This window comes from Dipodomys merriami, unplaced genomic scaffold (genome assembly GCF_024711535.1).
Source record: "Dipodomys merriami isolate MVZ:Mamm:240054 unplaced genomic scaffold, mDipMer1.0.p SCAF_28, whole genome shotgun sequence".
Classification (NCBI taxonomy): Eukaryota; Metazoa; Chordata; class Mammalia; order Rodentia; family Heteromyidae; genus Dipodomys; species Dipodomys merriami.
In genome coordinates, this window is record NW_027204270.1 from 19,433,358 (window position 1) to 19,446,744 (window position 13,387).

The 13,387-nt window shown below is 50.8% G+C and overlaps 1 protein-coding gene across 2 annotated transcripts in view; it reads right to left on the reverse strand.

Annotated features, from left to right (window-relative positions):
* Plekhm2 (pleckstrin homology and RUN domain containing M2) overlaps window positions 1–12,035 on the reverse strand; it is a 38,124-nt gene extending 26,089 nt beyond the window's left edge. For both annotated transcript variants that reach the window (XM_070037880.1, XM_070037879.1), the window contains exon 1: window positions 11,858–12,035. In XM_070037880.1, the coding sequence (XP_069893981.1) occupies window positions 11,858–11,917 (60 nt within the window). In that variant the 5' untranslated portion in view covers window positions 11,918–12,035. The remainder of the gene's footprint in view (window positions 1–11,857) is intronic.
* Between the last annotated feature and the right edge of the window lie 1,352 nt (window positions 12,036–13,387).

A 13,387-nucleotide genomic window follows, 5' to 3' on the forward strand; every position in this document is an offset into this window, starting at 1 on the left:
TTTTCTGGTGATTTATTAGAGATAAGAGTCTAAAGACTTTCCTGCAGGGTCTGGCTTTGAACAGTAATCCTTAGCCTCTTGAATAGCTAGGATTACAGGTATGAGCCACCAGCACCTGGCTCATGAGACTCTTTTTCTTTTTTTTTTTTGTCAGTCATGGGGCCTGAACTCTGGGCCTAGTGCTCTACCACAACTCTACTTACAGCTCCTTTTGGTGGTTAGAGATAAGACTTTCCTATTGAGTTGGATTCGAACCATGGTCCTCAGATCTCAGCCTTCTGTGTAGCTAGGATCACAGGCATGAGCCACAGGTGCCCAGTAAGTTTGGGCTTCTTGACCAATATTTGCCACCTGACACAAGAGTCAATTCTATAACCAGGGGAAAAAGAGAAGCATCAAGGCTAGAACGGTGCATGGATTTCATCTTTCTTTCTTTTTTTTTTTTGGTCCGGTCGTGGGGCCTGAACTCTGGGCCTGGGCACTGTCCCTCAGCTCTTCAGCTCAAGGCTAGTGCTCTACCACTTGAGCCACAGCGCCACTTCCGGCTTTTTGCTTATGTGGTGCTGAGGAATTGAAACCAGGGCCTCATGCATGCAAGGCAAGGGCTCTACCAATGAGCCACCTTCCCAGCCCCCTGGATTTCATCTTTCTGCACTTTCTTTGTGGTATAGAGCAATGATGATTGGGCAGGCCAGTTTAATTGGACAATTTCACAGAATATGGTTTCTCAAACCATGGGCTAGAGATAACAGCACTGTGGATTGCATGCCTGCAGGCAAGGCCCTGGGTTTGGTCCTAGCACTGTAAAATAAGCAAATAAATATCAAACAAAAGGCTGGGAATGTAGCTTGGTGGTAAAGTGTTTGCCTAGAATGCATGAAGCCTCGGGTTCCATTCCTCAGTACCACATAAACAAAATGCTGCTGTGGTTCAAGTGGTAGAGTGTTAGCCTTGAGCAAAAGAAGCTCAGGGACAGTGCCTAGGCCTTGAGTTCAAGCCCCAAGACTGGCAAAACAAAACAAAATAAAATCAAAGTTTTGTGCCAGTGGCTACACCTGCAATTCTAGCTACTCAGGAGGCTGAGATCTGAAAATCAAGGTTTAAAGTCAGCCTGGGCAGAAAAGTCTGTGAGACTCTTATCTCCAATGAACTATCAAAAAGACAGAAGTGGAGTTGTGGCTCAAGTGGTAGAGCATGAGCACAAAAGGTCATGGCCAGTAAACGCTCAGGCCCTGAGTTCAAGCCCCAGGACTGGCACAAGAAAAAAAAAATCAAAGGAAAGAGTTATTACCCCTATTCTAGGAAGGAGTGCCCAACCCTCAAGATGGCACCGTTCTTCTATCTTGCAATTAGAGCTTGCCTCTGACCTGGGGTGCCTCTGACAGTGGTAGTGAGAGGCTCTGCCAACAGGTCCCTGGGCAGACACCAGAAGCCAAGAAGCAGCCAACGTCTGAGGGATCACCAGCACAGCCAACCTACTCTATGCTCCCATGGCTGGGCAGGAGGCAGGGGCTGGCAGAAACCCTGAGTACTCCCCCGAAGTGCTATGGGAGCCCTGGCAGGAGGCTGAGATTTCTTTAAGCCTCATTTAGGTCAGTCTTTGAAAGCTGGGCATTTGGCTGCTTCTGTATTCCTCTTTCACTTCCCCTTTCCTCTCTCAGCTGTCTGACCACGTGACCCCCTAGTGTTCCCCCCACCCAGTGGCAGGATGCTAAAGGAAATTGGCTACCTAAGTCTCAGTGTCTGTCACAGGGCTAGGCCAGGGGACACAGCAGGGACCCCACCTCCATTCCCAGGCCCTGGCAGCACTGTGGGACACTAGATGAGCTACAAATACTAACAGGTGAAGGAGTGTGAAGGAAACTTCCTACCATCACCAGCCATAATTATCAAAGCACTATGGGGGAATGTGGGGTACATCCTATCTACTGTAATCTCCAACGGATGCCTCTCATGTCTGTGTGTGTGTGCTGCTCCTCAGGCTTGAACTCAGGGACTAGGCACTGTCCCTGAAATTTTTTTGCTCAAGGCTAGTGTTCTACTACTTGGGCCACAGCTCTGCTTCTGGATTTCTGGTGGTTAATTGGAGATAAGAATCTCATGGCTCTCTCTTGTCCTCGAGCCCAAGATGATGAAAAAAAAAAAAAAAGAAGGAACAACAGTTGAGCCACAAAGGGCCGAGACCACGTGCAACCTAATCACTGTACAAATTGCACCCAATGTGTGTCCAGCGCCAAGGCCATTACGAAGTTTGTCATTCAGAGCACAGTAGGGGCTGTAGCCTCTACTCAGGAAGCTTCTGGGCTTCCCCAACTCTATGCAAAGCTCCATTACTGTGTGAGCTGTGCCATTCAGCGCAGGATGGGCAGCAATTGATCTTGTGATGCCCAGAAAGCCCCAACACTTCCACCCTGATTTACACACACTGGGGCTGCCCCCAACCTCCACCAAAACCCATGGAAGGGGCTGGATCCTTAAGGACTGCACAACTGTCTTCTGGGGAAAAGTTTTTTTTGGTCAGTTATGGGGTTTGAACTCTGGGCCTGGGTGCTGTCCCTATGCTCTTCAGCTCAAGGTGAGCACTGTACTGCTTGAGCCACAGCGCCACTTCCGGTTTTCTAGTGGTTTTTTTTGGAGCTAAGAGTCTCACAGACTTTCCTGCCTGGGCTGGCTTTGAACCATGAGCCTCAGATCTCAGCCTGAGTAGCTAGGATTATAGGTGTGAGCTACCAGCACCTGGCAAGTTATACTTAAAAAAAAAAGGGGGGGGGGTTAGGAAGGTGGCTCAGTGGTAGAGTGCTTGCCTTGCATGCATGAGGCCCTGGGTTCAATTCCTCAGCACCACATAAGCAGAAAAAGCTGGAAGTGGCGCTGTGGCTCAAGTGGTAGAGCGCTAGCCTTGAGCTGAAGACCTGAGGGAAAGCGCCCAGGTCCAGAGTTCAGGCCCCACAACCGACAAAAAAAAAAAAAAATCTCATGGGCTTTCCTGCTTTGTCTGTCCTTGAATCACGATCCTCAGATCTCAGCCTCCTGAGTAGCTAGGAGGCATGAGTCACCAGTACCTAGCTGCTTAATATCTTTTTTTCTAGAATGTTAAGTCCTCAGGATAGAGGCTTCCCAGGATTGGTTCAGTGCACAATCTTCAGTCAACAAAGATGTCAAATGCATAGGTCACTTTCTGAATGACTGGACATTATAGAAACAGAGAAATGAGAAAGTAGGAACTGGAAAAATGGTCCTGAGCCCAGTTCTGCACCTTATGAGCTTTATGACTAGATGTTCCTAGACATCATGACATCATTTCCCTGTGCACTAAAATAGGCAGCAGGAGCCAGCCCTGCCAGTTATGCTGTCACTGACTGGGAAAGGGCTTGTGGACATGGGTGGGGTGTGTGTGTGTGTGTGTGTGTGTGTGCACACGCATGTGTGTGTAAGGGCTTGTGGACATGGGTGGGGTGTGTGTGTGTGTGTGTGTGCACAGGCATGTGTGTGTAAGGACTTGTGGACATGGGTGGGGTGTATGTGTGTGTGTGTGTGTGTAAGGGCTTGTGGACATGGGTGGGGTGTGTGTGTTTGTGTGTGTGCGTGTGTGTGTGTGCTTGTGTGTGTGTGCGCGTGTATGTGCAGATGGTGGGAGATTCCCTTACTCTCAACATGTTTGAGCAGCTGAGAACCGTAGAAACAAAGAACTTTCATCAAATTACATGAACAATTAGGAAAGACTCCCAGAAACCAGTGGGGGATTTCTGTGGATTTCCCTGTGCTGTGCTCACACATAGCTATCCATGGAGAAGGGGGTTATGGGAAACTAACACTTTCTTCCTTGTGCAATTCTATAGTGTTTTCCGTTATAAGCAAGGGGAGCCGGGTGCTGATAGCTCACACCTGTAATTCTAGCTTCTTAGGAGGCTGAGATCTGAGGATCAAAGTTTAAAGTCAGCCCAGGCAGGAAAGTCCATGAGAATCTTAGCTCTAATTAATCACCAGAAAAGTGGGGCTGGGAAGATAGCTCAGTGGTAGAGTGCTTGCCTGGCATGCATGAGGCCATGGGTTCAATTCCTCAGCACCACATACATAGAAAAAGCCAGAAGTAGTGCAGTGGCTCAAGTGGTAGAGTGCTAGCCTTGAGTTGTGAAGAGCTTAGGGACAGCACCCAGGCCCAGAGTTCAAGCCCCACAACCGACAAAGAAAAAAAGTGGTGATATGGCTCAAAGTGATAGAATACTAGCCTTGAGCAAAAAGAGATCAGGGACTATGTCCAGGCCCTGAGTTCAAGCCCCATGACTACCAACAACAACAAAAAAAAAGTAAGGGGAGCAAATATGCAAAATGGGGAGACTGTCCCTGTGGCAGAGCCAGCTACCTCTTTGGCTACAAGAGAGGAGATGTTTGCCAGCTGCTAGGGGCTTACATTTGTAATCCTAGCTGCTCAGAAAGCAGAGATCTGAGGATCACAGTGCAAGGACAGCCCAGCAAGAAAGTCCATCAGATTCTTAGCTCCAATTAATGAGTATGGCACTAGCCACAAGTAGAAAAACCAAGGAAGATCTCCCTCTCTCTCTCTCTCTCCCTCTCTTTCTCTCTCTCTCTCTCTCTCTCTCTCCCTCTCACACACACACACACACACACACACACACACACACACACACACACACGGAGCAAGAAAGTGGGGTGGAGGAGGACCTTTTTCAGGACTTGAGTGGTCACAATAATGAAGGAACAGTGACCTGACTTTCAGACCCAGCCTCAGGAACTCTCCCAGAAGCTGTCCTTGTTCTGCCACACACAGAAATTCCAGAACACCCACGCCTTAGGCAAGGCAGAGGAGGCAGGGAAGACTATCGCCTAAGCTAACCAGCACTGGCCTAGCTTGGCCTCTCCAGAGGACTGGCTCTGGGCACAGCTGCCTACTTCAGGGACAGGCCTAGGTTTCAGATGCCACCAGAAGGCTGCAAGGGCCATGTAGGAGAGCCCCTTGAAAACAGAATGCTGCCAGCAGTGGCAGCAATATGCCCTTGCCAAGGTGGTGAATCCTGAGGCTGAGATGGGCACTGTAGATCAGGGAAGGGAAGAAGCACCGACCCAGGGGCCTAAGGGACCAGAAATGCCAGCCTCCCCTCCCCATGACTTCCAGACTCCAAGTTCTAACTCCTCTCCTGCTTACACAACACGTTACATTTCCAGATTGAGCGATGCTGCCAGCTGGAGCAGATTTTCCATTTTTTTACCCATGAAATTCCTTTCTGCACTGGGCTCCAGCTGGATGAGTTTTGAGGAAGACCCACAGGAAACGCCACAGAGCCAGCCAGAGAGTGAGCCAGCCTTCCACCTGACCGCAGACAGTTGGCCTTGGTCTACCTGTTGCCCAGGAAGCCCATCACGGCCCGCAGGTGACCTGCTCACTCCAAGGCCTGGTGCAAAGGAGTTCCTGCCTGGCCTCAAATCATGATGCAGAACCTTTCCACCTGGCTGGGCCCAGCCCTGAGAGCTAGGGCCTGGAATGTTCTATGATGGGGTGGGAAGGCCCACAGTGTCATGGGCTTCAAACAGAATTCAGACCCTCAGGGAGAGGAAGCAGGGAGAACACGCTCTCTTTAGAAAATGTGCATTAAGTCGCTTGGGTCTTTGCTGCCCTGGTGACTCAGATCCTTGGGGGTTTTTAGAACTTCCCCCTACAGCTTGTGTGCGCGCGCGTGCACGCGCGCACACACACACACACACACACACACACCAGCAGCAGCGAGACAGAACAAAACTATTGATCTAAACTAAATGGCCAAGGTAATTCTCATCCAAAACCAATGACCCATGACAGAGCTGTCTGCAGGAATGAGCTGCCTTGGCTAAATTTAATGTCCTGGCAGAGCTAACCTGTGTGGAGGAGCAAGAAGATGGGGAAAGCCCACTCCCCAGGGTGGCCTCTTCAGCGGCCCTGGCTAGCCAGACTGGGCAACAGCTGCAGCCTCATCCCAGCCATCCAGCCGTCCACAGGGAGCCTCCTGCGGAGGGGGCTCACCGGCCAGAAATAGAATTTCCTCTCAGAGCCTAGATTCTGGGATGGCGTCTGTCCCAATGACTAGAGAGGGCTGGCATGCCCCCAGCCACTGCACCATTGCCACTTTCTCATGGCTCATATGTCCTGCTTAAAGGGGAGGGGTACAGGGGACAGTTACTTTGCATTCTGTCTACCACTGAATCCTAGGATTCAAACTTAGGGCCTTGCTTGGTTTATTTGCTTGGTTGATGTTCTACCACTTGAGCCATGTGTCCAGCCTAGCTTTTTGCTGGTTAATTGGAGATAAGAGGATCAAGGACTTTTGTGCCCTGAATGGCCTCAAACCATGATCCTCCAGATCTCAGCCTCTCCAATAACTAGACTTACAGGCATGAGTCAGGTGTGAACCACCAGGCCTGGTGCTACTGTTTTCCTAGAATAATTTTCCTTCTCTCATCTTGGCCAGTGCTCCTTGCTGCATACACTGCCACTGCTTTAGGGAAGTCTTCCCTGGTCACCCCCTCCAAGCTCACTTCCCTGGCCAAGCATTTGTCATGTGTTCTATTGGATACCAGTGCAACAGCAGCCACAACCTGAATCCAGCGCAGGATGTTTCTGTCTACTGACTGACTCCTCTTCTACTAGACTGCCACCTCCATGAGAGTGGAGTTCACGGGGCCTTCCTAAGGCCTGGAACACGAGGGGCTGAGGGAAGGCGCCCAGTGATATTTCAAATGACAGAATACTTGGACATGTGATGGCATGTACAATGTCCACATTCGCTCTACAGCCCGATGGCATGCACAAAGACAGCTGCGATAGGGGCTGGGAAGGTGGCTCAGTGGTAGAGCGCTTGCCTTGCATGCATGAGGCCCTGGGTTTGATTCCTCAGCACCACATAAGCAGAAGAAAAAAAAAGCCAGAAGTGGTGCGGTAGCTCAAGTGGTAGAGCGCTCGCCTTGAGCTGAAGAGCTGAGGGACAGTGCCCAGGCCCAGAGTTCAGGCCCCACGACCTGACCCAAAAAAAAAAAAAAGCTGGATACTAGTGGCCCACACCTATAATCATAGCTACTCAGGAGGCTTAAGCTCTGAGGATCGTGGTTCAAAGCCAGCCTGGGCAGGAAACTCTTTTTTTTTTTTTTTGCCAGTCTTGGGGCTTGAATTCAGGGCCTGGCACTGTCGCTGAGCTTCCTTTGCTCAAGACTAGCAATCTACCATTTGAGGCCACAGGGCCACTTCTGGCTTTTTCTGTTTATGTGATACTAAGGAATCAAAACCAGGGCTTCATGCATGCTAGGCAAGCACTCTATCACTAAGCCACATTCCCAGCCTATCTATGAGACTGTTATCTCCAATTAACTACCAGAAAACCAGAAGTGGAGCTATTGCTCAAAGTGGTAGCTTGGTTTGAGCAAAAGAGCTCAGGTACAATGCCCAGGCCCTGAGTTCAAGCCCATGACCAGCATTCATACACACACACACATACCTACAAACATTCATACATAAAATGAATATAATAAAATGCCATCTCTGTCCTTGTGCTATACATTTCTACTACCAACACAGTAACTGTGAGCTTCTTTAGCAGCACCTGGGTAGTTTCTCCTATTAGCTTCCTTTCAAAAACATACAGAGCTTTTTGTTTGTTTGGAGATAAGAGTCTTGCTACATAGCCCAAGGTGACTTTTTTTTTTTGTCGGTCATGGGGCTTGAACTCTGGGCCTGGGTGCTGTCCTTGAGCTTCTTTTGCTCAAAGCTAGCACTCTACCACTTGAGCCACAGCTCCACTTCTGGTTTTCTGGTGGTTAATTGGAACTAAGAGTCTCATGGACATTCCTGCCTGGGCTGGCTTTAAACCACAATCCTTAGATCTCAGCCTTCTGAGTAGGTAGGATTACAGGTATGAACCACCAGCACCCAGCTTTTTTATTCGTTTGTTTTAAATATGGAAACTTTTTTTTTTTTTTGTCGGTCATGGGACTTGAACTCTGGGCCTGGGTGCTGTCCCTCAGCTCTTCAGCTAAAGGCGAGCGCTCTACCACTTGAGCTACAGCGCCACTTCCAGTTTTCTAGTGGTTTATTGGAGATAGAAGTCTCACGGTCTTTCCTGCCCGGGCTGGCTCTGAACCTTGATCCTCAGATCTCAGCCTCCTGAGTAGCTAGGATTACAGGCGTGAGCCACCGGCGCCAAGCAGAAACTTTTATATACCATTCTGCACAGCACCTTGCTTATCTTCTTTGTATCATTCTAATTTTATATATGTGCTGCTGAGATGAACACTGGACTTGAATTGTCAATTCTCCTGCCTCAGCCTCCTGAGTGCTAGAATTACAGGACTGTATGACACCACATGGCTTGAGCTTACTTTGCATTGTTACTATTTTCATTCAGTTGTACTATCAAACTCTCTAGCACCCATGGATGCTATCTCCATTTGAGAACACAGGTCCTGGGACTTAGGTGGGGTAGCCAGTATTTCATCTTTCTGGAGTTACAAAGTATGTTTCCACAGCAATGTCTAAGTGGAAAAGTAGCTGGACTCAACAGCACTGCGTGGGTAGTGGGTGACCTTGAGAACATAGCTGGGGACACAAGAAGGATGTCTTTCTCAGTCTGGGTGTTGTTCACTATATGAAAACTTATTCAGCTATACTCTTAGTGTCTGTGTATTTTCCCGAACGTACAATCAAACTGAAGTTCAGAAATACTCCTTGAAAATACAGTAATATACAATATACCTCATTTTTTTTAATGCAACATCCTTTAAAAAAATGTGTCAAGCACCAGTAGTTCACACCTGAAATCTTAGCTGCTTAGAAGGCTGAGATCTGAAGACCATGTTTTGAAGCCAATCTGGGCAGGAGAGCTCCCCAGTAAACCACCAAAAAAAACCAAAGTAGAGCTATGGCTCAGGTGGCTAGCCTTGAGCACAAAAGCTCAGGGACAGCACCCAGGGTCTGAGTTTGAGCCCCACACTGGCAAAAAAAAAAGAAAGAAAAAAAATGACCAGTAAGACCATCTTACTAGGACGAGGGAGAAAACAGACAAAGCAACTCTCAGGAATTTGGGTGAAGTTGATATTCAAGGGCAAGTCTGACCTCAAGACTTCTAGTCCTCGGGGCTGGGAAGGTGGCTCAGTGGTAGAGCGCTTGCCTTGCATGCCTGAGGCCTTGGGTTCGATTCCTCAGCACCACATAAGCAAAAAGACAAAAGCTGGAAGTGGAACTGTGGCTCAAGTGGTAGAGTGCTAGCCTTGAGCTGAAGAGCTGAGGGACAGCGCCCAGGCCCAGAGTTCAGGCCCCACGACCGGACCCAAAAAAAAAAAAAAAAAAACTTCTAGTCCTCAACCTCACTTCCCCAACCCATCTGATTCCAATTAGAAGTAGCGACTGATTTTGAAAATGTAATGCACTTCACAATGCAAGAATCATGGCAGGTGTCTGAAACTGGCATACAAAGGAGGTGGTGATCCATAACCACATGTAGGTGAGAGGTACTATCTACAGGACTTGTGCAAGCAAGCGCTTGGCTCCACCACAAATGAAGAGCTACCATTTATTAAGACTGACTCAGGTAGGACGCTGATGGCTCACACATATAACCCTAATGACTCAGGAGGCTGAGATCTGAGGATCATGGTTTGAAGACAGCCCAGGTAAGGAAAGTCTGTATGCTTCTTACCTCCAATGAACCACCAAAAAGCAGGGAGTGAAAGTGTGGCTCAAATGGTAGAATACCAGCCCAGAGCAAAAAAGCAAAGAGGCAGCACTTAGGCCTGAGTTCCAATTGCCAATACTGGCAAAAAAAAAAAAAAAAAAAAGGAAAGAAAAAGATTTACTAAAAAGATTTACTGCCTTTGAATGACCGACCCATGCTTACATCTGTGACAAGGTGTCTATGTCTACCAGATCTGTAATTGAAGACTTTCCCCATTTATTTGAAACCCAAAGAAAAAAAATCCTTTGGTTTTTTGCAGCTATGATCGTCACAGATTAGACTGGGAAGCTCAGCAGTTTTTCCTCTGCCATTAGGAAAGAAATGCTTTTTTTTGTTGTTTTTTGGCTAGTCCTAGGTATTGAACTTAGGGCCTAGGCCACTATCCCTAAGCTCTTTTGCTTAACGCTAATGCTCTATCACCTTGAGCCCCAGCTCTACTTTAGTTGAAGATAAAGAGTCTCACAGGGACTTTTCTGCCCAGCTGCCTTCCAACTGTGATCCTCAGATCTCAGCCTCCTGAGTAGCTAGAATTACAGACATGAACCACCTGTGCCTGGCAAGACATTTTGTTTTTTTTTTGTTTTTTTTTGGGGGGTCCGGTCGTGGGGCCTGAACTCTGGGCCTGGGCGCTGTCCCTCAGCTCTTCAGCTCAAGGCTAGCGCTCTACCACTTGAGCCACAGCGCCACTTCCGGCTTTTTTCTTTTTTCTTATGTGGTGCTGAGGAATCAAACCCAGGGCCTCAGGCATGCAAGGCAAGCGCTCTACCACTGAGCCACCTTCCCAACCCGACATATTGTTTTTTTGTTTTTTGGGGTTTTTTTTGGGTCCGGTCATGGGGCCTGAACTCTGGGCCTGGGTGCTGTCCCTCAGCTCTTCAGCTCAAGGCTAGCGCTCTACCACTTGAGCCACAGCGCCACTTCCGGCTTTTTTTCTTCTGCTTATGTGGTGCTGAGAAATCGAACCTAGGGCCTCAAGCATGCAAGGCAAGCGCTCTACCACTGAGCCACCTTCCCAGCCCGACATGTTGCTTCTTAAGGAAGGATTGGCTCACTGTGCCTTCCTTGAATAAGCAAAAACTATACCCATTGCATTGGCCAAGCATAGAGAAACCAAGCTCTCCTTGGACCTTTGCAGGTCACCTCTCACTTTGAGTGGTGCAGTTTAGAAAGATTATTTTCTCCCTCCCTCCTTTCCTTCCTTCTTTAACAAAAGATAAGATTGCTTCCATGTGTTAATTTTGAGGAATTTAAATGGAGGGGTCCCAGTTGTGTGTGTGTGTGTGTGTGTGTGTGTGTGTGTGTGTGTGTGTGTGTGTGTGTGTGTGTGTGTGTGTGTGTGTGTGTGTGTGTGTGTGTGTGTGTGTGTGTGTGTGTGTGTGTGTGTGTGTGTGTGTGTAATTTTCTTGTTTTGATGCCTGTAGGTAGTAAAATAACTATTGAGTCCCTCTACCTAACACACACTCACACACTCTCACACTCTCACCCGTTCCTCAGCCAAGCAGGTGAACCAAGAAATCAAAATAGGGAAAGAAAAAAGCTCCGTTCTGGCTGAGCACTTGGGTTCTCAGCGGATGTGAATTCATCCACGGTGAGGCTTTTTCTCCCCGACACGCTGACTTCATTGTAAATGCTAGCTTTCCTCGTTCTTTTCTGAGCCAGGGTCCCGGGTTCAAAGCCAGGCTGGCTTTGAACTGGATCCTCCGGCCGGGCTTCCCCGGGCTGGGGTGGCAGGCGCGGCCACCGGCCCGGTGCCCGGCCCCGACCCCGGCTCCGCCAGCCCCTCGAGCAGGCGCCCGCGGTCGGATCACCGCGCAACCCGCCTCGCTGCCGCCGTGGGGCTGGCACAGCCCGCGGTCACCTTGCCCGAGAACCGCGATCCCGGCGAGGTCGCCCGGGGACTTCGCGGACCGCGGGGCTGCCGCGGGGTCACGGGGCGGGGAAGCCGGGGCTCGTCCCGCGGCCTGCGCCCGGGATGCAGGGATGCTGCGGGCTCCCCCCGTCCGCCCGGGGCTGCCCGGACCCGGGTGCCGGCCTTCAACGACGGCCCGGAGCGGGTGCCGGGGCCGCGGAGGCCCGGGCGGGCGGGGCCGGGTCTTTCGCGTCCTCCGGGTCCCTCGGGTCGCGGAGGCCGCAGCCGCGCTCACCTTCTTCACCGACTGCGAGATGTTCTCCAGGATCCGGTCCTTCACCTCCCGCGGCTCCATGGCGCCGCCGCCGCCCCGCCGCCGCCGCCCTCGCCGCGGGCCCCGGGCCGCCGCCAACCGCTGCCGCCGGCCGTGCGGAGGCTCCGTCGTGCCGGCCGCGGGCCCCGCCGCCCGCCGCCCGGCCTCGCCTGCCCGCCCGCCCGCCCGGGCCTCGTTCCAACCCCGGCCCGGCGGCTCCGAGCGCGGCGGGCGGGGAAGGAGGGAGGAGGCCGCGCGCGCCGCCGGCGGAACTGATGTCAGGCAGGGCGGCGCCACGGGGACCCGCGCCCCGCCGCCCGCCCGCGATTCCCGGGCCGGGGCCCGCAGACCGGGACCCACGCATCTCGGGGACCCGCGGATTCCAGATATCCATAGGCCTGGGACCCAGAGATCCCAGGGACTTACAGACGCGGTACCCACAGATCCTGGGCCCACAGACCTGGGACCCATAAATACCAGGGCCCAACAGATCCATGACCCACGGACCTGGGACCCAGAGATCCCAGAGACCAGCAGACTTATAAACCTGGAACCCACCGATCCCAGGGATTTACAGACCTGGGGTCCCACAAGTCCGGAGACCCAAAGAAGTGGGGCCAATAGGCCCTGGGACCCACACATCTGGGGACCCCCTTTCCTTCCCCCCACAAACACTGAGACTCACACAGACCAGGCCCACACAGACCCCCAGGACTTGCCCAGACCAGCAGCCCCTCCAGGCCTGAGGGTATCAGCGGCCTGGCTCTGCTTCCCACTCTCACCCACTAATTCAGCCCCTCCCTATCCCGAGGGCCCCGGTCCTCCCTCCATACCTGAGACCCCCAGACCCGAGACCCGCCATGTCAACCTCTTTCCAAACTCACCAGCACTCTACAGAGTTCGCAGTCTTCCAGCTTTACTTGGTCCCCAAATAAAGTATTTACTCCTAATACTCATTAGTCCCTTCTTTCAATTCTCAGACCTCCAGTTCTCTGCCCTGACTGCACACCATTCCCTAGTTTCTGTTCAAGCTACTTTGAGCCCCAAGACACCTCCAAATCTGAAAGCCAGTAGGAGAGGGACTCCACCTCCACATCCAAACCCCTCACCAAATCCTTGTTTTCCAAAGATAGTGGGACAACCTTCTAATTTTATTTATTTATTTAGCCAGTAATGGGGCCTGAACTCTGGGCCTGGGCACTGCCCTTCAGCAATTCAGCTCAAGGCTAGCACTCTACCACTTGAGCCACAGTGCAACATCCTGCTTTCTCTGCTTATGTGGTGCTGAGGAATCGAACCCAGGGCCTCATGCATGCAAAGCAAGCACTTTACCATTGAGCCATCTTCCCAGCCCAAATTTTTTTCTTTTTATGTCACTGGATAAGGGGCCATCAAAAAACTCAGGAAAACAAAAAAGAAAACCTGGATTATTACATTCATTAGGTCTTTTGGGCCTTTCTGCAGGAGTTCCTGGCACGAATGATGAAGGTCAGACTTTCTACCCTGCAGGGA